This window comes from Populus euphratica, unplaced genomic scaffold, assembly GCF_000495115.2.
Source record: "Populus euphratica unplaced genomic scaffold, PopEup_1.0 scaffold381.1, whole genome shotgun sequence".
NCBI lineage: Eukaryota > Viridiplantae > Streptophyta > Magnoliopsida > Malpighiales > Salicaceae > Populus > Populus euphratica.
In genome coordinates this window covers 151,377-176,095 of record NW_011500271.1, presented here as the reverse complement: position 1 = coordinate 176,095, position 24,719 = coordinate 151,377, and the positions used below count along the sequence as shown (strand labels likewise).

The window sequence follows — 24,719 nt, the reverse complement described above, 5'->3', positions numbered from 1 at the left end:
TACTTTGGGTCACATGTTTTAAAAGTCAATAAAAGTTAACAATGTTTTTTTACTTTATTTTCTTTTTAGCTTTTTAATTTTCTTGACAGTTTCTTTTCTATCAAGCTATCTTACTTTCAAGGTTAGGGTTTTAATTTTGATAAATTAACTCAGGTTGACTCATCTTATATTCCCTGAATTATAGATTTATCTTATTAACTTCAAATGACTATAATTATTTTTTCTTTTCTTTTTATTATCTAATTTTTTCCTTTGTATTTAATGAATTGAGAATGAAGTTACATTTCTTTTCTTTATTGTTTTTTATTTATTTTAAATTTCATTCATTTTTTATCATTTGATTAAAATAAAAATAAATTATTTGATTAAGCAAATTCTTTGATTCAAGTTGTATTTAAAAAAAAAAACATGTTTGTGTTACTTAAATAATGCTTTTAACAAAAAACAAATCCCACCATATAGCTCAAGACACCATTAAAGTCCTGTTTAGAAATGCTATTGAAACCTAGACTAAGCTTTATTTTAAATCGTTTCTAGATATTAATTTGGTTAAATTTAAATAATCTAATATGTTAATTTACAATATAATTGATATAGCTAAATTCATGTGATATCTAGTGAGTCAATTCTAAAATAATTTTATAAAAAAATTAAAATAATATTAAAATAATTAATTTAAATTGATTTATAAAAATTAATTCAAGAGCCTAACAATCTAGACCCTAAATGAGGTTAGATTCGAAACGGAGTCTAACAGCAAAGAAAATTAATTTCTCTACACTCATCCACTTTTAGACTGATGAAATAAGCTCTTTTTTTTTAAAAAAAAAAAAAACAAGAAAAAAAATCCTTCAATTTAATAGATTAAGGCTCAAGTGTGATTAGCTTTAAGATTGATTGCTTGATTAAAAGTGATTATGCTACTTAATTCGAGGAATTAACTTTAGAAAAGTGAAAGAAAAATAAGGCGCCAAGGAGCAAAAGCAAGGAAAGAGAGGGACCCATGACCCCACCAATTCCATGTTAATTACGGCTTTATTTATAGAAAGGCTCCTTGGTCGCCATCACAGTCCCCTAATTTGATGCCCTCCCTCTCCCCTTTTCTCTCCCCTTTAATGTCTGCCACTGTTTCACACCTCTGCTCCATCATTCCTTCCTCCTTTCACCTTTTTATTTTATTTTTTTAAAAAAGAATCCCAAGTTTGAAGGGTATCATGGATTATTGGATTGGATATTTATGGGTTTTGTTATTTAACATATTTTTATACTTTTTAAAATTTATTTTTATTGTTTTTTATTTAAAAAATAAATTTATTTGTGTGTTTATACGACTATAAAAATATTCTTGAAGTAGCTTGTGTATCAATGGACTTTAGATTTAATTAAAGTTACACTCCACACATTAAGTTGAAAAATTATATTAATACTTTACGGATAATGCTTCCTAAATTTAAAATGAAAAATTAAACAAAGTACTTTATAATAGTGAGATTTATAATAAATATAATATGAGCCATCATAAAGATTATTTTTAACAAGATAGTTTGTGATTATTTTTTATTAATTAACTATCCTTTTTTTATTAATTAACTATAAATAGTAGAAGAAAAACAAATAATTTATTAAAGAGACAAGGAAAAACAGCTATGCGGGTCAAATTATTCAGTCTTGTTTATAATTTATTTGTGAAGTAATTTTCCCTTCACATGTTTTTTTTAAATTATTCAATTAAAAAAATAATAATAATATAAATAATATAAAATGCTAAAGAGAGCGTCTGACTGCATGTGGGCCAACCTATTTATAAAATACATGGCCTCCCAACCCAATTGATGTGGAAAAATGGGGGCCGTACCTTCCGCGTGGTCTGACCCAAATCAACTCATGTGGACCCACCATGGCTAATTTTTCCTGGCTACAGTAACAATCTCCTTCTAAATTTCTGATAGATTTTTTCGGGTGTCATGCAAGAAATTAAAATTTTATTTCTACATGGTAAATCGATGGTTTGTATATATATTAGGGTTAAATTGAGTAATTATGAGAATAATTCTATTTCATGGATTAATTTTTTTTATATCAATGTATTAATATATTTTATATAAATTTAAAGGTAAAAAAAATAGTGTAAAAACTAGATATGATTAATATATTTATAATCATCAGATGAGTCTTTAAATTATATCGATATCTCACATTATTATTTATGTAATTTAATATATGATATACTTGTAAATGGAAATACAATATAAATACTATTTTTTTAATGTCATAAATGTGGCATATGCTATTATTACTTTTACAGCTCATCATATTATAAAATCAACTTAATTAATTTACTGTTACTATAAGCAAAATTAATACATTCTGAAAAAGCATCACCGCTTCTCTTCTCTTCTCTGCAGCAACTCAGCCTTTGTTGCCTTGTCAAAACAACAGAAACATTCTTCATTCCCTTCCACTCTAACCTCTCTCTCTCTCTCCCCCCTTGTCTGGTCACTGTGAAGAACAAAAGTCAAGAGTAGGAAACCATGGCAGGCAACAAGTTTGCAACCATGCTGCAAAGAAACACACACAAACTCACTGTAATTCTAGTGTATGCAGTTCTTGAATGGGTCTTGATCATTCTTCTACTCCTCAACTCTTTGTTCGCATATCTGATAACCAAATTTGCCAAATACTTCGGCCTTCAAAAGCCTTGCCCTTGGTGTTCCAGGATTGATCATATGTTGGAGCCCGGAAAAAACACCAACTCTTATAGAGATCTTGTGTGCGAGAGTCATGCAACTGAGATTTCCAAACTGAGTTATTGCTCAAATCATCAAAAACTCGCCGAAGCACAGAAAATGTGCATGGACTGCTTGGCTTCTCGGCCAAATCACAGCGATCAGTCTGGTGGGATGACTAGGAGAATTGCTCTCTTTTCTTGGGTTAGCAAGAATGATATTGCAAATGGTGAAAATATTGTCAGGTGTTCTTGCTGCAATGAGAGTTTAAACAGCAATGTCTACCCTCCTTATCTGCTGTTCAAGCCTTCCTGGGATGCTTTGAAGTATGGCAAGAAAGGAAATCTGATCGTAGAAGAGATGGATGATGAAAAGGATGGAATTTACTGCAAGGAAATAAGCAAACCTGATAGCTTGACACATTATACTGACCATGAAGACAGAAATGAGATTAAAAGAGATGATAGAGAAGGAAAACAGGAAGATGAAGAGGCCGCAGATGAACATCAAATGCTATCTGAACTCGGAAGTTTTTGCCTCAAAGATGCAGTGGGGGAAGACTGTTCAAGGTCTGAATCAAACTTGCATTATGATGAAAAGGAAGCTCACATTATGGAGCAGGACTCGTATGGTATGGACTCTATTCATCAAGGATTTGATGACAATATGATTGAATATTGTTTTGATAAAGATAATTCTCTTGAAATCATCAATCTGCATTTGGAGAGAAATCTTGGCTGTGACTTTAGTCGCTTATTCCCAGTTGATTTGATTGATTCATCAACCACTGCAAATCAAGAACCATACAACTTAAAGGAAGATCCTGCAGAGGAAATTCATCGAAATGGAACTTCTGATTCTGCATTACACAATGAAATGAATAAACAAGAAATGACAAGTTATGCAGAAGTTGAAAGCATGGGAATGGCAGTGGGTTGCTGTGAGAAATCTTCAGTTTCAAATTTCACAGAGATGAAAAAAGGTTTGGACGGCAAGGAATACGAAAAAGTTACTGCTCCAGAAGAAGCTCTAACATTATCGCTTGGTGGAAACAGTGTCGGCAGGGAAGAAACAGTGGAACCAGATGAGCTTCCAGGTATAGAATAACGGTTCATTTGCTTGTCCAATCTATATTTTTTTCGTGAACATTAATAGATTAAACAACATTGTGCAATTATCTAATCAAAAGCAGCTTATGAGGAAGAAATTAATGGCTCCAACTTGTTTACCGATCACACCAAATCCAAGGACTTCATAGAGCTTTCTGATTTGGGAACCAATCAAGCTCAAGAATCAACGAGATTGCCATGCCTGCGAGAAGATCAATCTCCTGAAACCGACAATGAAGCTGAGATCCCAGATACCCTTGAAAGTAATGAACTTGGTAAGCAGAATTCCATATCTTACCTACTCTAATAATGCTTGCTCATTTTAATTACAACGATCTGCAAAACAAGAAGTAAATCTAATGCGATTTTGCTATACTAGGTCCAAACGACACAGAAATAACTACCGAAGGAGAAAAAATGTTGCCAGCTGATGATAACCAAGTGGTTATATTATCTTCACATTTGGAGTCTAATGAAGCTGAGGAGGAGAGGTTTCCCGAGACACCTACTTCTGTTGACAGTGCTCACTACTTGCATAAGAAGCTTATGCTATTCGAGAAGCGAGAGTCAGGGACCGAGGAATCCTTAGACGGAAGTGTGGTAAGTGAGATGGATTTTGGAGATTCAGTTCTTACTGTTGAAAGGCTGAAAACAGCTCTCAAAGCTGAAAGAAAGGCTTTCGGAGCATTATATACAGAACTAGAGGAAGAGAGGAGTGCCTCTGCAATAGCTGCAAACCAGACTATGGCTATGATAAACAGGCTTCAAGAAGAGAAGGCAGCAATGCAAATGGAAGCATTGCAATACCAGAGGATGATGGAAGAACAGTCTGAATATGACCAGGAAGCCTTGCAACTTCTAAACGAGCTCATGATCAAGAGAGAAAAGGAGAAGCAAGAGCTTGAGAAAGAGTTGGAAGTGCAGCGCAAGAAGGTTTTGGACTACGAGGCTAAAGAAAAACTGAGAAAGATTAGAAGAATCAAGGATGGAAGTATAAGAAGTAGAACTTCTTCTGTTACATGTAGCAACACAGAGGATCTTGATGAGCTATCTATTGATCTTAATCGTGAAGCAAGGGATGAAGATGGAGTCAGCAGCTTTGGAAACCAAGAAAGCGGTAATAATAATACTTCAGGGGATGATGTTGTAAATTTGCAGGAAATAGCACTGGATTGTGTGAAGCAGATGACTGCTCTAGATGATTCACTGGTTGAATTTGAGGAAGAGAGGCTGTCAATTTTAGATCAGCTCAAGGTTTTAGAGGAGAAGCTCCTCCATTTGGATGACAATGACGATATTGAGGATGTGCATTCGGGAGAGCAGTCCTCAAATTATAGCGTTAAAGGATTCGGTGAAAGCTATGAAATGAGCACTCCAGACGAAAATGGGATTTCAATTGATACGTCAAAGGATGGACGTTATCCAGAGAGGAAAACAATGAATTCCATGGCAAAGAACCTCCTTCCTCTTCTGGATGATGCTGCTGATAATGAGACTGAAGAAGGGTTTATATTCGATGAAAATGTTGAATCTGAGTTTGTTGAAATGGAAAACTCTTTGCTTCCCGAATTTGATCTAGACGGCAAAAAACTAGCCATTGAAGAGGAGGTAGATCATGTTTATGAGAGGCTACAGGCTCTTGAGGCAGACAGGGAGTTCTTAAAGCATTGTATGAGTTCAATACAGAAGGGAGACAAGGGGATGGATCTTCTCCAAGAGATCTTGCAGCATCTGCGTGATCTTAGGACAGTGGAACTCCGGGTGAGGAGCTTTAGTGAGGATCCTCTGAAGTGAAGTTCCTCCTACCAACCATGAAACAGGAGACGAGGTAAGTTATATCTCTGTTCTTGCTAGTCATTCCTAGCTCCAAGCTAATTTAAAATCTCATCTAACAAAGTTTAACAATACAGCAGTACTTCAAATATCAACACAGTATATTTGTTTGACAATCCAGGTCCCTTTCTCATGGATGAGAAGGGGAACTTACTCCACAGCAAGCGCAGGCCCAAGAGTTCGAGGAACTTAATGTTTTCTGCAGAATGCCAGGACATCTCCTGATGGAACAGAGGATTCCTGGTCTTTAGTTTGTTTCGGTCAGTGAATGATATTCACATACAACAAAAACTGAAAGTCTGCCACCAACTTCTAAATGGTCTCTTTTGGGCTCTACTGAAAAGGTATAAGCCCAAAATTTTGCAGTATCTCCTCCTAGCAGCCTTTTCCCAGGCAAAGGAGAAGGGCCAGAAGGATTGCACAAGCATAACTGGTTTGATTGCATAGGTTAGGTTACTAGCAAAGTAGAGTAAGGTTTATATCTACCATTTTCAGATCATATTCTTTTGTTTCAGACAGGGAAGGGTTGAAAGGGATGTGAAGGAGGATTAAGCCTTCCTTCCAGGTTTTTGCATTGGTTATGTCATATGGGTTGAAATACCGTGTCAAGAATTGTGAGTGGTGGTTGCCATTAATGCTTTTTGTTGCTTTTATACTTCCCTTTCATGACAATATTGAGATTCGACACATTTCCAGACTAAAAGCAGAAATTGCAACCATATTTTGTTTATTTCATTAATAGATCTTTCTGTATCTTCAATGTATTACATGTAAAACAATTGAATTTCCCCATATTTTGTTTATTTCATTAATAGATCTTTCTGTATCTTCAATGTATTACATGTAATACAATTGAATTTCCCCATCCTGAGTGAAGAAGAATCAGCCCTGAATTCAGAAAAAAACTAAGATGTTTTTAGATGGTAATTCATGTATGGCAAGATTTGCCAAAAACTCGTCCCCAGTGGAATCTATTCTCTCAGGCATATTAGCTTCCAATCAAACTGAATTATCTCAGCTCAGTCTTCAGTTCTGCCAAGTAGAATGTTTGTGATATATGGATCACATTCCATTTGAAGGCAGGCAGTGTCCTAGTGAGGTGACGCGATCCAATCAGCAGACAACCTTGGCATAAGAAAGATTATCGAAGAACGGACTTCGTTCAACCACTACAATATTTTCCATAGATGCACAGAAAAGGTAAGACACAAGAGAATCTAACTATACTAAACTAAATATGATCTTGTATTAAAAGGTTAAAAGCAAGAGAGCATTGAATGGTATTGATTGAACCTGATAAATGTGGAAGAAAGCCTGAAAACTGATGAACACAATTCCAGATAGAATGTTCATAAAGCTGGCAAATCTATCTGCCATGCAATATGTTTAGCTGTACTCGATCTAGTAATCCTAAGCATTAGGATTTTCCAGGTTTTCACAACCATTAAATCCCAAGCATTAAACCAGTTCGACAAACAATTTGGGGTGCGACTGTGTTTTAGGAAGGGAGACAATAAATAAATATAACATCACTGGTTACATTTCGATAGATATATAGGAAAATAAACATGTTTGGTTGGAAAAACAAATGTAAAATAAATTTGTTATGTCCCAATATCTAATATCTATATTCTTTCCGTCTTTTCCATCTAAAAACAGTAATCAAATTCTATAAATATATGACATTTCATTAAGAATTCTATTACATCATCCTGCTTCAATGAAATCTTATGAACTTCAAAATCCAATAGCCCGATTCCCTAGAGCTTGAAGGGTCCTTCACTTTGGCTACAGGTTTCGATCCTTCCTTCTTTTCCCTAGAGTAAAGGACATAGTTATGGTCATACCCTAGGCCAGGGACTGACTTAATCGAGCATCCAACTTTCTCCTCTGAAGTGAAGTACTCAAAAGCAGTGTCTTTAAAGGGCAAGAGTTCTCCTGTTGGGATTGAGTTCTCGTCCACAGGGGTGATTTCCCAGAGTTGTGACCTGCTAAATTCCAGAGAAATGTTGTTGATGGTGGCCTCATTTGCAGCTGAAAATGCGGTCTTTGTTGCTTAGAAGATTGAGTCAAGATTATTTCTAATAAGTTAGAAAGATAGTTGTAAAAAACACTGCCATAGAATAGTTTTTTTCAATCGAATCTTGTTATTATTTTTCTAAAATTTATTTTCATAACTCTTGTATAAAAAAGTGATTCAATTAATAAAAAAATAAACTTATAGTTTAAATAATAACTATTCTATATTGCTGGTTTACTCTATTATTTAGTATCTCTATACTATTATAAAACAACAAATTGATATTAGAATTCTATTGATCTTAAGGACCAGTTCACTTAAGTGAAGAGAATAACATGTGAGAATCTTTTTTCCATAAAAAATACAAACACTTTTATCATTTTTCAATAGTATAAAATATTTATTCTCTTGCATCACCAATAGTTTTTACTCATGAAAATTATTAGATGTGGGATATAAAAATGACAACATACTTACAAGCCTATGAATTTGAAATGTTGTAGAACAAAATTATAATCCACAATCACTTCCTACATATCTTACTCTAGCTCAAATTAGAAATCATTACAAGGAAAGATCCAAGAAGTTCAAAGCTAAAACATGTCTTTACTTTGTTGTTTTTAAAGCAATATTTCTAAGAATCATTGCACTTAATATAGCCAAACAAATATGGAATTATCTTAAAGAAGAATTCCATGAAAATAAGAGAACACTTCAGATGTAGGTCTTAAATTTGAAAAAGGAATTTAAGATGCAGAAGATGAAAGAATTAGAAACAATTAAAGAATTCTATAACAAATTACTTTCCATATTCAACAAAATAATACTATCAGGGGAAGACCTTCTTGATAAAAGAGTTGTTGAAAAAATTCTTGTGACCTTACCCAAAAGGTTGGCAAAATTGCTTAATGCTTTACAGGTACAAAAACAAAGAAGAACAATAAGGCAAGAGGAGTCCATAGAACAATCTTTTCAAGCTAAAATGCAAGTCCAAGAAGGAGCTTTTCAAGCTAAAATGCAAGCCCAGGAAGGAGACAAAGGCAAAGAAAAGATCAAAAAATGTAAAGAAACTATTAATAGTAATAAAAGAATTGGAAGCTATAAGAAAACAAATCACTTACAAAAATATTGCTGGTAGAGACTTGATGTTGAATGCAAAAAATATAATCAATTAGGACATATGAAAAAGATTTTCAAACCAGAACTAATCAGTATGAAGATGAAGCTCAAGTTGCTAATCAACAAGAAGAGGAGTAGCTATTTATGACTACTTGCATTGCTAGCAAACACACAAGTTCTTAGTGGCTTATAAATAGTGATTGCACAAATCACATGATAAATGATAAAAATCTATTCAAGCAACTTGACAAATCAAGTGTCTCTAAAGTAAGAATTGACAATGGTGAATATATTCCTGTTAAAGAGAAATGAGTAATTTCTATTGAAGAAAATTTAGATATAAAACTCATTTCAAATATTTTGTTTTTTTGTACTCGAAATTGATAATAATTTATTGAGTGTTGGTCAGCATCTTGAAAAAGGATACTCAGTTATGTTTAAAGATAAACATTTTTTAATTTCTAATCCTACTGGATTAGAAATATTCACTATAAAGATGAAAGGAAAAGACTTTTTACTGGACTAGATAGAAGAGGAAACAACTACTTTTTCAGGCACAGCAAATCAGACATAATTGTGGCACAAGAGGTTGGGGCATTTCAATCAAGCAACGTTAGTGCATATGCATAAAAAAAAGATGGTGTAAGGAATGCCAAACCTGAAAGAAGAAATCTTAATTTGTATCTCTTGTCAATATGGCAAACAAAATAGACTTTTATTATGCCAAACCTGGAAGAAGAAATCTTAGTTTGTACCTCTTATCAATATGAAAAACAAAATAGATGTTCATTTCCTCTAAATAAGGCTTGATAAGCAACAGAAAGCTTCAGCTTATTTATACTTCTTGTTGTTACTCAATTCTTGACCCATGTTTTTGATAAATTTTTAGAAAAAACCAAAAAAATTAAAAAACAACAAAAACCCTAAAATTTATAAAAAATAATAATAATAAAGAAGTTGAGGGACCAATATGTTTTGGGAACTAAGCCATTTTACCTATAAATAAAGGTCACAACACAAGCAAAAGGAAAGGGAGAAAAATTTACTTAAGGGGGAGAAAATTTATAAGGGGTAATTTTGAAAAAAAGAAAAGAAAGAAACCCTAAAAAAAATAACCTAAACCCAAACCCCTTTTAAAAGAAGCAGTCGCCCCACCTCCACCACCGTTTTCCCCCATTTCCTTTCCTTCTCCTTTTGCCCGAGAATCTCTTACTATGACCTTATTTGATTTCCCTTTCCATACCCACAAACTAGAACCAGGTAGAGCCGCTGCCCCCTCCAACCTCAGGATCCCCATCTCCTTTCTCCAACAACATCGAGCCTCTCCCTCCTTATCCAACCATCTTCCCTTTTTTTTTAAAAAAAAAAAAACCCAGAAGACCAAGACAGTTGCCCCTGATCTCCCTCATCCCTCTCTTAGTCGTGCCTCTCTTCTAGCTATCCCTTTTCATTGTAGCCAAGACAGACTCAGCGACCACTCCCATCGTCATTTTCTATGCAGAAGGAAGGAACCCCCGTCACTCGCCCTTCCTCTTTGCTACTAATAGTAGCTCATTACAAAGAAGATAGAGAAATAAGAAAGGAGGCCGAAGGATAATAAAGAAGGAGTAGAAAACCAAGACTCTAAGTGTCTCAAGTGCCAATCTCCTGACCATGGCAATGGTGGATGACACTATTGGCGTAGAAATAAAGTAGGAGGAAAGACTTCCATCTAGCCATATAATCTGACACATCCTCTTCAGAAATCATGGCATGTGCTTGGATTGGGTTATAATCCACATGTCTAGTTTGTTGACGATGCGTGCAACAAAGCTTTTCTCCAGATTCAGTAGATCTAAAGAAAGAGAGGAATAGATTTAACAAAAAATAAAAGGGAAAAGCTAAAATCAATTATTGTTGCATTTTTGTGTTTTGTAGGTCACCACCTGTGAAGAAGGGAAGTGACACGACTAAAAGATTGATGTCTTCTCCCAAGTGCAGGAGTGTCGAAGTAATAAATAACCCGGCAAGACCGGGGTCGAACCACAGGGAGGTTAATTGTACAAATTATAAAAAACAATTATAAAACAACAACAACAACAACAACAATAGTAATAATAATAATAATAATAATTATAATAATAATAATAATAATAATAATAATAATAGTAGTAGTAGTAGTAGTAGTACTAATAATAATAATAATAATAATAAAGAAAGAGAAGAAGAAGAAGATGATGATGATGAGAACTTGGAGATCAAATATTAATGTAAGGATTAAGCAATAATAATAACAAATGTCAAGGTTAGAGGTTCCACTAATGGTATATCAAACAAGTATAGTATAAACTTTTATTATTGAATTGGAAACCACACACAAAGGAGGTTCCAATCGGATTATATATTGTTAACATGATTACATTAGTCATCTTATTCAATTAATGCTAATACTTGTAAATCTCGTCAAGCATTCATGATTATAACTTATGTTAACAACAAATCAAGTTCCTTTCATAGCTCAGGTGTCGGTTATACCATACATTATGGGCTATGAAAGTGCCAAGCATTTGTTGTACCAAGTGTTATACAACATAAATCAAGATTAGTCATTTAACAAGCAAAGTATTAAAGAGTGAACAAGATAACAAATATAAAACATGTTAGTATCAAACATTAAAGTCCATATTAAGTTTACATTATACTTATTCTTACACCATTAGTGTAACCTTTTCACCTTGACATAACTAACTTAGCTAGACATAATGAAAGAAAGCAAAATAGATAAACAAAATAAGAACATAAAAGTTAACTAAGTAAAGGAAAGGAAATGAAAGGCATAAACTTAATATTAATGAAAGCAAAGCATAAACATTACAAAAAATACAAAGAGAGAAAGGAAGAGCATGATCTTGATCTGGAAACCAAGATGCCTAAATGCATGGCAAATGCCTCCTTTTATAGGCCAAAATTGGGAACTATTGATTTGATGACTAATTGATAAGTGGGTGGCCAACTTTTGACTTGGTGACAATCCTTATCTTCTCTTGTCTGCCCAAAACGTCATTGATAACGTCAAAACTGGAGCCAGTTGCAAACATAAAAGTTGTAGGCAATTGTCTCAGCTTTCTTGTGTAAAAAATTCAGCTCATTTGGACTTCTAGAACTCCAGATATGGCCAAAATACCGAACAGTGCTCGGGCTGGAAGACAGATTCGGGCTTCTTTGTTGTTGCTACAATTTGGACTTGATAATGGCCTTTTTAGATCTTGGGCTCCATATGAAAGTTGTAGGCCTATGTCTTACCTTTCCATCCATATAAATTGGACCTAAATCTGAGATCTGTAGCTCGAGATATAACCCAATTACCGAACAGTGTTCCGGTTTGGATTGCACCGACATCTCTTCTCTAAGTTTGACCATCTCTTTATCCATGTAATTTAAGTTCTTCAAGTCATCAATCAATCCTTTCATTTATGTGATAGACCTGCATTAAAAATAGACATTTACCACAAATTATAGGTATCTTATATTATTAGATACATTATTGTAAAACATATTTTAGTTAAGGAGTTATTGATACTTCAAGTGCAAAATGATGATATAAAACCATGATAAAAATGCGCTTTTAAGTACTAATCAGGAAGAAGGGAGGAAGTTGTCACAGACCCCTCTACTTGCCTGGATTTTCTTGTGTCGACTCATGAAGGAGGCATATCGCCACTGTTCCGGTTGTGTAAAAGACCTTCCTTGTAATTCCAGATTGTTTCAAAGGCTATTTTTGTAAGTTTTGGTTTGTTTAATGTATTGTTTGTTTTATTTTATTTTTTTAATTTTGGTAAGTTATAACATGTAAATGTAGGTGTATGAAAAAAAAAACATAATAAAAACCAATATATGTGTTTGTTTTTATTTTATATATGTTATTGAATTATAAAAAAAAAGAATTTAATGTTTTAGTTTACATATGGTCAAGTATTTTAAGGACAAATAAAATTATGTTGTATTTCTTGTGAAAATAAAATAACATGTTTTTGCATATATTATGAGATTTAATAACTGATTTATTAAAACCTTAAGAATTTGGCTGACATGTTAATTTTTTAAATCACATCAAATCATAAAGCAACGTACCTCAGGTAGGGTGCGCTAGGGGTGTTAATACCTTTTCTAGCCACAGATAGTCTCTTACCCGTGAATCTCTGACAAAGATTAGTATATCCAAGTTTCTAGTAACCTTTAATCAATATATCATGTCATGAAATTTAAAGAGAAACTAACATGCAAAAAGAGTATTTACAATATAATAAGTGTTTTAAAACATTTCAAAACAGTTAATTACAAGATAACTAAAGTATTACATGTTAAGCTAAACTTTTATAAATACATCAAGGTTTACACAAAAGCATACTGCATAAACACGTTAATTCCATTATACATAAGTTAAGTATTTACATAAGCTTGACAAAGTAGAGTTCTAAACTAATGATCTCCCTGGATATTTGATGGACATGTTACATAAATAAACATACTATTATGTTGATAAAAGAAATATATATGTGCTCATGTAATGTATACGAATGAAATATAAATTTTCTATCGGATCTATAAGAATTCTAACAATCAACTTATATTTTGCTTATAAATCATTTAAGCCCATTAACACTCATTTTCATATCCTTAATTTGAATACTCTTATTTACTTGCATGAATCGGGTGACTTTGCAAAGTCCAACCTTAATATTTTTAGAAAATTATATTTATCAATTTTCCTAAGTCATTCAAACATGGATACCCTTTACAAATCGAGTTTTATCAATCATTCCCAAGCATCCTAACACAGACATCATTAGCCTAAGCTACTCTTGTAATTCATTTCCTAACAATCGTATCATGGATGTTATTAGCCAAAGCTAATCTTTTCCTGACAATTCTAAGCTAATCTTATAATTTACCTCCCGGCAATCATATCACGGATGTCATTAGTCAAAGTTAATCTCGTCAAAGTTAATCCTAGACTTTATTTACATGAACATGGTATTTATTGTAATTGTTTTGACCAGAAAAACTTTAAATTGTATAGATGCAAATAGGAAGGAAAATCATGCACTTGCTCTGCCTATCTCGTGACCTCTCTTAACAAAAGATTTAATCTTGATCGCTCCTCCTGAATCACAAAAAAGCTTTGTGTATGATTCCTTTAAGTTGAATGTTATAGATAATCCATATTCATTCATTACATATATGTTACTTTCTATACATGTTCATTTTCTCATCATAACATATATACATATATCATGTATAATTTTAGAGTTACTATCTCAATGTGCAAGTGTCTACATGACTTGATTTCTTTATATACTTACATATAATATTCACGTGAAAGTCTAATTGTTGTTATCTTAAACCTTAATCATTATTGTTTGATTTGTTACTGTCTTTGACACTGAACTGTTACTATCGTAAACTGTTACTATCTTAAAATTGAACTATTATTGCTAACTGTTATTGTTTAGACATTGAACTGTTATTGTCTTGAACCGTTACTGTCTAGATATTGAATTGTTACTGTCTAGACATTGAATTGTTATTATTCAACTGTTACTGTCTAGACATTGAATTATTACTATCTGAACTCTCCTCATATGTTTAATTATATCTAGAGTACTAGAACTCCGTTCAAGCGAGATTGTCTCGTTGGAAAGTTAAGACACAAGGCTACAAGTTTTCTGAAGGAAAGAGAACCCAATTCTGCTTTAAAGATAGTTAAAATTGCTTATCAACTAATTAGTCCTGCTACCCTACAAAGTTAGTCATAACTCAGTCTCGGTTGATGACCCATAACTAGAGTTTTATATCTCCAAACTGAGCAAGACTTAGTTTTCTTAGTTATAACATCTAAAACTATAATTTCTATAAAGGAACCCTATCATACTTCCCTTATCCTCCTACCTGAAATCTCACTAAAAGTTAGGAGACAAGTCTGTCCATATTCATCACTCTCTTTCCTTCACACAATACTTTCACAAACTATATTTTCTAGGTAAATTATTATGATTTCACATCCCCCATCACATACCACATATGAATTAACTTAATTTTAACAACAAATACTTTTTTCTTAATCCATGTATAAGAACCCTAACCTATAATTCAATATCAAGGCATCAATTCATTATCGATTTGAAATGAATTTTAAGATCATGTTTAGAACACCTTATCCGATACGAATTAAGGTTTTCAAGTTGAAGATTTTCAACTCCCTCCTTTCTTTTCTAATGATAGTCAACCCTTTGTTTTCTCTTCCTGTTTAATTTTCTTATTAATCTATTTTTCATAAGTGTTTATTCCATCTATAAGCCCTTAAACTTGGATAAGTTCTAAGAATTTAAGTGTTTCTCTTTTTATTTTACAAGAATGGATACAAAACTTCCTTTTTTCTTTCCTTATGGTTGCTGCAGATTTTTCGTAAGGAAAAGAATATTTATACTCTATAATTTTTCTTATTTGCATTTAGGCCCTATTTCCTTTAAGTGTACTATTCTCTTCCATTAAAACCAACCCTCAACATTACCAGGTTTATTTATAATATCTCGAATTATTTTGCCTAGAAGTTTATATTCAAAATTTTTTGAATTTCTATTTTTATTTAACTATATGCATAAATTTCTTCACTTTTATTTCTCATGTAGTTAGTTTGCAATTTAAATGACCTTTATTTTTCCCAAGATTTACAATATTGATGTTGCTGGACATTTGAAAACAATATCTTTGAATGGAAACAGGTATTATATTTTTTTATTGATGATTATATAAGAATATGCTAAGTCTATTTTCTAAAGTTTAAGATTGAGGTATCAAATGTTTTTCTGAAGTTTAAAAACTAGATTGAAAATAAAAGTAGCCACAAAATTCAGGTTATAAAATCTAATAATGGCACCGAATAAATCTTAAACAAATTTGTTAAGTGCAGGGATTGAACATCAATATACTGCCCCTTACATTTCTTATGTAAGTGAATGAAAAAAATAAAACAATCATGGAGATGACAAGGTGTCCGTTAAAGATTTACCCAAAAAGTTTTGGGTAAAGACTGTAAACATTGCAGTTTTCATTTTGAATAGGCAACCAACAATAGCATTACAAAACATATCTCTATATGAAGTTTGACATGGTTATAAACCCTCACTCTAAAATTTAAAGATTTTTGAATGCTTATGTTTCACATATATTCCTCAAGTAAAAAAAGATAAACTTAATAGAATGGCTAAAACTGGCATCTTTGTTGGCGATAACAATGTTGCAAAAGGCTAAAGAGTTTTTCAACATCAAACAGAAAAGGTGATAACTAGTAGAGACATCAAGTTCATTGAAATTGAAAAAAAAACTTCAAAGATACAGAAAGAAATCAAAGTAAGAAGATTGTATAAGATCTTGGTGATCATGTTGATGAAGCACCAATCAGAGAAACTAGATTGCTTGATGATATTTATCAAAGCTGCAATGTAGTTGTGTTGGAGCCTGTGAAATTTAAAGAGGCAAAAAATAATCCAAAATGGATTAATGCAATGAAATAAGAGCCAATGATGATTGAGAAGAATCAAGCATAAGAATTGGTGGACATGCCGAAACATAAAAAACCTATTGGTGTAAAATGGGTTTATAGAATAAAATTAAATGTAGATAGTACCATCAACAAGCACAAAGCCAAATTGGTAGTTAAAGGATATGCATAAATTTTTGGTGTATATTTTTCAGAGGCCTTTACACTAGTGGCATGACAAGACACCATTAGAATGCCACTAGAACTTACAACTCAAAAAGGTTGGAAAATATTTCAACTTGATGTGAAGACTGTATTTTTAAATGGTTATCTAAAGAAGGAGATTTTCGTGGAACAGCCTAAGGAATTTGTTGTTAGAGGTGAAGAAGAAAAATGTTTATTTACTGAAGAAAGTTTTATATGGATTAAAACAGGCTTTAAAAGCCTGGTATAACAAGATTGATAAGCATTTACTCAAACATGACTTTAAGAAAAGTTTGAGTGAATCAACCTTATACATTAAAAATTCAAATTCAAATTACATTATAGTTTCACTCTATGTTGATGATCTATTTGTTACAAGAAACAATCCAAGAATGATAGACCAATTCAAAGTAGAAATGATGCAAGTCTTTGAAATGACAGACCTCGGTGAAATGTCTTATTTTCTTGGTATGGAAGTGCAACAAAACCAGTGTGGGATCTTTATTGGCCAACAAAAATACACTAAGGAGATTATAAGGAAATTCAAAATGAAAGAATGCAAATCAATGAATACATCTATGAATTTAAAGGAAAAAGTTTTGTAAAGAAGATGGAGCTGACAAAATAGACGAAGCAGTTTACAAAAGTTTGATTGGATGTCTAATATACCTCATAATAACAAGACCTGATGTCATGCATGTTGTAAGCTTATTATCAAGATTTTATGCATAATTAAGTGAAGTTCACTTTAATGCTGTAAAAAAAATAGTGAGATATATCAAAGGTATACTAAGTTATAGCATTTAGTTTAGTTATCTTCAAGATTTTAAGTTACAAGGATATGCAACCAATGATTGGGCTAGCAGTTTTGATGATATGAAGAACAGTTCTGGATATACAACCAATTTTAGTTTTGGATCATGAATTTTCTCCAAGTGTTTCAAAAAGTAAGAAATTATTGCACAGTTTATTGCAGAAGCAGAGTATATTACAACAACTACAACTGCAAATCAAGCCTTATAACTTAGAAAGATCTTAACAGATTTAGATATGGAGCAAAGAAAAGCTATTAAGGTTAATATTAATAATTAGGTCGCAATTGCAATATCTAACAATCCAATTTTTCATGGCAAAACAAAGCATTTGAAGTCAAGTACTATTTTATGAGAGAATTTCAGAGAAATAAAGAATTACAACTAATTTATTGCAAGACAGAAGACTAGCTTGCTGATATGTTAACCAAGCCTTTATCTAAAACAATTTTTGAAACTTTGAGGGATAAAATAAGCATCTACAGTATAACATACAAGGAGAAATATTGATGGTTGCCTTATTTGCTGCTGAAGAAGTAGTCTTCAATGTTAAGAAGATTGAGCCAAGATTATCTCCAATAAGTTAGGAAGTTAGTTACAAATAAAGTTGTTATAGAAGAACTTCATTTTTGTTATAATGTTGTCATTATTTTTCTGAAATTTGTTATCAAAACTCTTATATAAAGTGATTCAATTAATAAAAGAATGAACTTGTAGTTTAAATAATAACTATTATATATTGTTGGTTCTAATATGTTCTTTAGAGTCTCTCTATTGTCATAAAACAACAAATATTATTCTAGGTTAATTAGTGTGATCTAATTCTTAAGCACAACTTTTATATTGAACTTTATAGTTTTGCTTGAAGTACGTAAGCAATAGTCATAATAATATCCCCTTACTATTCTTAATCCTGATGACGAAAAAAATAGTTATATCTATATGTGATTGAAAAATAAGAAATATCATTAGAGCAGAAAAAGAGTTAACCTTCCTTCCCATCATGACTTCTGTATTTAAAGGTAATTGATGGCTTTTCACCATCTTTCCGCTTCACAATATCCCAAACCACTTTGTCAAATCCCTTATTCCCACATAAAATATACTGTAATGAGCTAGTCATCATAACTTCGAACACTCAATCCAAAAAATTTATGCAAGCCCTTCTCTTCTTTTTTATTTAAAGCAGCAAGTAAGCCAACACTAAAGGAATTTGAAATGGACACTTTCTTTTTCATTTTTTCCTTTTCAACATCTATAAAAGAATGTAGCTTCATGTTTTTATGTCAAGGTGAAAAACCAAATAAAAAGTATAATGATTTAAACATAATATTTATTTGAATGTCAAAAATGAGACTCTTATGCTTGTTGCTAGATTTAAAATTATCTGGTCTTACTTCTAGATTTTATAGCAATCAAATGTAAAAGAATTTATCATTGAAACACATTCAATAAAATGATCAATGACTTTTAATATATGTAATAAAAGAAACACTAAAGGGTGTGGTCATTTTATTGTAGCAATACAAATAGGTTAATAGGGATTGCTACTATTGTTATCGACTTTTGACCCCATAAAAAATCAAGAAAAAAAATAAAAAAAATAAAATTCAAAATACAAGAAGAAAGCCTAGAAAACTATCCAAATTGGTAGTGAAGGATTAAAATGATAGGTGGAATGGTTGGAGGATTAAAATATATAAGGTTGGCAAAATTAACAGCCTAATTCTAATTGATAAAGGGGCCTATTGGTGAAAATAGTTTTATTTAAGGTAAAGAAAAACAAATTTAGATAGGTAAGGACTCAATGAGAATTCTATAAAGCTTAATCAATTTTATTAAGGACTTAATTGCAAGAAAATTTGATTTTTGAAATAAGTTTAGGCTTTAATTGGAAGAAATTAAAGTTCAAGGGTTGAATTGTGATTTTAAATCGTTAATTTAAAAAAAAATATAGGCTTAATTGAATAAAAATTAAAGTTTGATGAGCAATTAAAGACTTAATTAAATTAAAGAAATTTAAAACTAAAGACCAAACTGAAAAAGACACGTGAATGCAAAAGCTGAAATTGATCAAATCAGGGACCAAATTAAAAAAATTGGTAGTTTGTTGATTCATTAAGGGTCAAAATGCATAATTTTATAACCAAGGACTAAAATGAAAAGTAGTCAATTTTAGGGTTAGCAATTTAGTTTGATAGGGGTGAAATCACATGAAATTAAGAGTTTAGGAAGCAATTACGAATGCACTTAAAAGTAATTGGAAGAACATGGATTAAAGTGAAAATTTTCAAATCCCAAAATGAAAAATATAATTTCTAGGAACTTAGATGGCTCGCTATTTGGCCACTTTTTAGCTTCTTCTTTGATGGTTTTAGTTGATTGAGTAGACACTTTCAGACGAATGAATGTGGCATCTTCAAACACCTTTAGGGCTACAATGACAATCATTTAACTGAGAAATAACCCCTTTACAAAGATCAACTACTCTCATCAAACATTTATATCCTATTGTCTTCAACAAACTCAACAACATCTTGTCACTAATCAACAACCACTGTATTTTTAAATTCTCAGTTGATTGAATTAACACCTTAAAACAAATGAATATGGAGCTACAAACCTCCAAATTGAGCAAGAATGGATCTTATCGAAAAGTATGCTTCTCTTTTACCATGTTCAGGTAGTTTCTGTTGATGTTTATATTGGAGTTGTTCCAGCAAAGCCTTAAAATTGGTAAACTCGACAGCCTTGACTAAGATACCCATTTCACATAACTACTAATCTTATTCGTGTGTTCGCACTTCATGTCTTCTAAATGAATTCTTATCAAAATTTGACCACATTTCTCTTAAGATTTAAAGGCTAAAAAGAAGCTTTTTCTTGTCTCAAAGTTTGAAAAAACCACTAAAATTTTTTAAAACCAAGTTTATTGCAAAACAATCATTATAAAACAAGCATAGATACCAAACTCAAAGCTATAAAACATATAAAAAAACTCTTCTATTTTGATCAAAGTTCTATGTTTTAGTGAAAGAGGATCAAACCTTAATTAAATCCTAGCTTAAAACCCTATGAATACCCCCTAAAAATCAAGGAACAGTGGAGGAAAAAGAATGGGAAAAGAGGGGAATTGGAGGATAAGAGAAAATCTTGACAAAAAAGCTAAGTATGAAAGTTCACGAGTCTGACACAAGAATTTCTTAAGTTTTGAAAGAACAACAAACTTGTGAAAGTAAGACTTTTCATACTTTCTAATGTAAAAGGAAGTCTTTGTTGAATGCTTGAGTTTTTTTTTATTATTATTGTCATTTGGTCTGCTTTTATGCTTACAAACATAGAGATGAATGAAATGCTTAAAAAATAGAGTTGTGTTTGCCTTTTTGCTGTTATGATTTGTTTATTTCGTGGTTTGATGTTGTTTTATAAAGCATTTTTTTATGTGTTTGATGTTTTCAATGTAATGAAAGTTTTCTAGTTAGGTTGTTTTTTATTGTTAGTTTGATTAATGTATTCTGAAGAAATATTATTAATCATGGGTTTACAAGACTTATTCATTACCAATATATATTTAGAAAACCAATTTGAAATAAAAACTACATGAATATGTTGGTTAGTTAGACTTGACATTTTTTGAAATTGAAACATCTTGCATAATTTTGATGTTGTTTGTTAGGTTTTTTTTTTCCAATTATATTTGGTATTGATAATGTGGTTTGTGAGAACCATATACTACGTGTTTAGAGGCTTTGAGGGCTATTTCTAGGGTTTGACAATGCTAGGTATAGCTGAGCATTCTTCTATGTTCTAAGACTGTGTTCTTCGTGTTCTTGGAAAGAACATTGTCTTAGCTACATGTTTTTGGACCAGTTATGGTTCAATTCATAGCAGTAAATTATTTAGGCAACTTGACTAGTATATAATCTAAGGTTTATTTGCATGAATAACAAGTTTTAGAGGGGTTTTAATCATAGGATTTTGGTTTTGAACCGAAACCAATTTTGACAAAATTATGTTGATTCTTTAATAATCAAAGTGAATGGATGTTAGATTAAAGATCCTTGCATGTTTTTCAATATGTCAATATCTTTGTTTTAATTGTATTCGTTTTAATTTGGGATCCACATTACTGGGTTTACCTTAGATGTTCTTCGTTTTCTTGAGTTATTCTTATTTTTTTCTTTGTTTAATCTATTTTTTGTTAAAGATTTTTTATGTTTCTATTTTTTTTTTAAGTTTGATTCATCTTGAGTTTTCATTTCAGTTTTGGTTTAATTTTCAGGTTAAATCAATGTCTTTGGTTTGGTTTATGGTTAGACCAAAGATTTCAGGTCAACCCCATAGGGTCAAAAGTTAAGACACTATTTGGCTAATAATATTTTTGCTAAAGGTTTTATTTATTTATTTAAGGGTGTATTTGGCAAACACCCTCTAGACCTATATTGACAATGTTGGTTTTTTTAGAAAATAGGTGGCCTTATAAAAAAACAATTCTTGTTGCATATGACCCAATCCTTAAAAAAAAAACATTTTATTTATAAAAATATGAAAAATGGTTAGCATTGTTTTTAGAAAATTTATGCACTTTTTTTTTTTAGAATTTACAATAAATTTATAAATTTTTTTAAGGATTTGACCAATATTTCAATAACCTTAAAAAAATTAATTTCTAAAAATTAATGCTCAACATTCTAGTATAAATATTGAACTTACTAGTAAGTTTGTATTTAAATACCAGGAGTTGACTAGAAAATTCTCAGAATTATTTTAGATATTCATTAATTTTAATTTAGAGTATTTTTCACCATAATATATGTGTTGTGGAAAACACTTTCATCTTTCAGAATATAAGAACACTTTTAAGGTACCTATATGAATTCTTCCTGTGAGAATTTACCTGAGCATACAACCTGATAATAAATTCAAAATACTAGAATTGTTCATAAGCATGAATCTTTATTATGAGCCAGAGACGGACTATCGGTTAAGAACCCTTCAACACCTTTAAACCATATTCAGACTGTATAATACATTTTATCTCAAGTAAGATATGTTAGAAGTACTAATATTAGCCACAATTAATTCCTTACCCCGAATTTTCAAATAAGATCACCCAATTAGGTCTTCTATTAATCCTAAACCACACAACTAGATAATGACTCTTTAATCCCAACACCATAATGTCATGCACACACGTGAGTTAACTATAATAAAATGACTATTTTACTCCACTCACAAAATAATTAGCCTTGGTTTGAGGGGTTGGATTGTCTTTTCTTAGGGATTCAGTGGTCATTGTTGTTTTTTTTATTTTTCCATATTAGGTTTTTTAAATAAAAAACTAACAGTCAAAATAATATAATATCCTTAAAAGAAAAGTAAAAAAAAAAAGAAGCTAGTATTAAAGGGTTTTTTTTCCTGTATTTGATTGCATAATATAGTTACTACCAAACTCTTATAGCCAAAGTTTTATAGACTATCATGGAAGGGATTTTATGTAAATTCATTTTTAATATACAACTTAATTATTTTTCTACCCTTATGAATGAAATTTTATAGGCTACAATCTCCGGGCTTTTTTGAACTTTTTCTCTTGGTTTTTACATTATAAACAATGTGAATGAGAGTTAATTTGGTCCTTTTAAAGGTATAAAAATAAAAAAAAATTGCCAAGTGTCTTAGAAAATTGTGTTTGCACATGGAGAGGAGCTATGACATTCAAGTGGTGCATAAAATGAGCATCAGCGACCAAAAAGGCCAAACTGATGTATCACCATATCCAATAAGTGATGGTGCTTCCATTAGGCTGGCGTGTATAATGGTTTGGTGACAGTTGAGTTTCTTTTTCCTTTATTTTTTTTTCATGGCTTTAAGATGCACGTTGGCCAAGCAAAAAAGAAAGATGTGTCCTCCCATTTTTTTTTTATTTCAATTGTAATTCTCATTCTTTTAATTAATCTTTAATTGTTTTGAATCCTTTTTTTATATATAGTTTTTCTTTTTATTTTCATCTCTTTGGGTTAAATTTTGTTTGATTTTTATATGAGATTTGAACCTCATTTTCTTAGTTGCTATTTTTTTCTTTTTAATTTTGTTACTTAAGATTTTATTTAATTTAATTTTTATAACTAGTCCTTATTCTTTTAATTTTTATTTCTTTTATATTATTTTTCTAATTGATTTTTGTTTAGCAATTCATCTATTTTTCATGTTGAATATTGTTCTTATTCTTTTAACAACTTTTTTTCCCTTTCCATCTTTTTTTTAATTAAATATGTTTTCTCAGCTTATTTACCAATAATTTGTTAGTTTATAATTTGGATTATAATATTTGAGCGATAATCCAAGTCTCATGTCCTAAGGTCACAAACATTAAATGTTAATCCAAATCAATAGTAGTTTTTTTTATTTTTTTTAATTGAATCTTTTAATATTTGATTAGTTAAAAATTAAACTTAAATGTTTTTTTAATTTATTTTTATCATAAATTTAATGAATTAATATAGGTTAATATTATGTTTTTAACTTATTTTTTTATTTTTTTTCATTCGATTTTTTTTTTAACATGCGCGTTACTAACCACACATCATTTTTTTTCTTCAGATATTTTTATCAAACCTGCGATGGAATGCGGGTTACATGGCTAATGTGCGTGTATAACATGATTATGCTACATTAAGACTATATCAATGATTCATAAATTATTCAAAATCATGAGAATTAATTTTATCATACCATGAATTTGGCCCATTGTTCACATCCAAAGAGTAATCCATCCCATTGACATTGAATTTCCCCTCTTTAATCCCCGTTTGCAACTCGGCCTACAATGGAACCAATAAAGGCCGCATGCCCTTTACGCTCAAACACAAACCAAGAGGTAAGGACACATTATAAGTAACCGAAAACACAATACATTATAGAGTATTTCAGAATATGGTAAAGTTGATTTTTAAAGTATTTTTTATTTAAAAATATATATTTTTTATATTTTTTAAAAATTTATTTTTAATATTAACATATTAAAATAATTTAAAAACATAAAAAAATTGTATTGTGACAAACCTTGGCGCGCTCCCAAATGTGGCGAAGAGCTTAATCTTACAGAAGTTGATATTGATTGAATAATCAGAACAGGAAAAACCCAAAAAAAAAAGGAAATGGAAAATAATAATAAAAATCAATCTTTAATACACCAACTTCAATACCCTCCCAGAAACCAAACACAACTTCCCATGAAAAACTGTCAAAATCACGACTTTCTGCAGCCGAAGCAAACAGAAAAGACAATCACACAGTAGAACAAAAAGGGTCGATGAAACTAACCACATACGATTCAATTGAGTCAAAACCAAGAATAACATCAGCAACTTTCCC

The 24,719-nt window shown here is 31.2% G+C and overlaps 1 protein-coding gene across 4 annotated transcripts; it reads left to right on the top strand.

The window, feature by feature from the left end:
- The first annotated feature begins 2,367 nt into the window (after nt 1–2,367).
- Nucleotides 2,368–6,787, top strand: LOC105112992 (caldesmon-like protein (Protein of unknown function, DUF593)). Of its 4 annotated transcripts, none has more exons than XM_011008955.1 (4): nt 2,368–3,822; nt 3,919–4,110; nt 4,215–5,663; nt 6,652–6,787. In XM_011008955.1, exons 1-3 carry the CDS (start codon nt 2,532–2,534, stop codon nt 5,627–5,629), a joined length of 2,898 nt encoding a protein of 965 aa, XP_011007257.1. In that variant the 5' UTR covers nt 2,368–2,531; the 3' UTR covers nt 5,630–5,663; nt 6,652–6,787. The 4 variants fall into 4 exon arrangements, with proteins under 4 accessions (XP_011007257.1, XP_011007256.1, XP_011007255.1 ...); XM_011008954.1 differs by lacking the exon at nt 6,652–6,787 and adding an exon at nt 5,790–6,421; XM_011008953.1 differs by lacking the exon at nt 6,652–6,787 and adding an exon at nt 5,749–6,421.
- Nucleotides 6,788–24,719: the final 17,932 nt, after the last annotated feature.

Excerpts from the sequence above, each read along its gene's own strand:
- LOC105112992 (XM_011008955.1), top strand. The coding sequence starts at position 2,532 with ATGGCAGGCAACAAGTTTGCAACCATGCTGCAAAGAAACACACACAAA. Across the intron at positions 3,823-3,918 it reads GGAACCAGATGAGCTTCCAG|CTTATGAGGAAGAAATTAAT; the intron begins GTATAGAATAAC and ends AATCAAAAGCAG. Across the intron at positions 4,111-4,214 it reads CCTTGAAAGTAATGAACTTG|GTCCAAACGACACAGAAATA; the intron begins GTAAGCAGAATT and ends TTGCTATACTAG.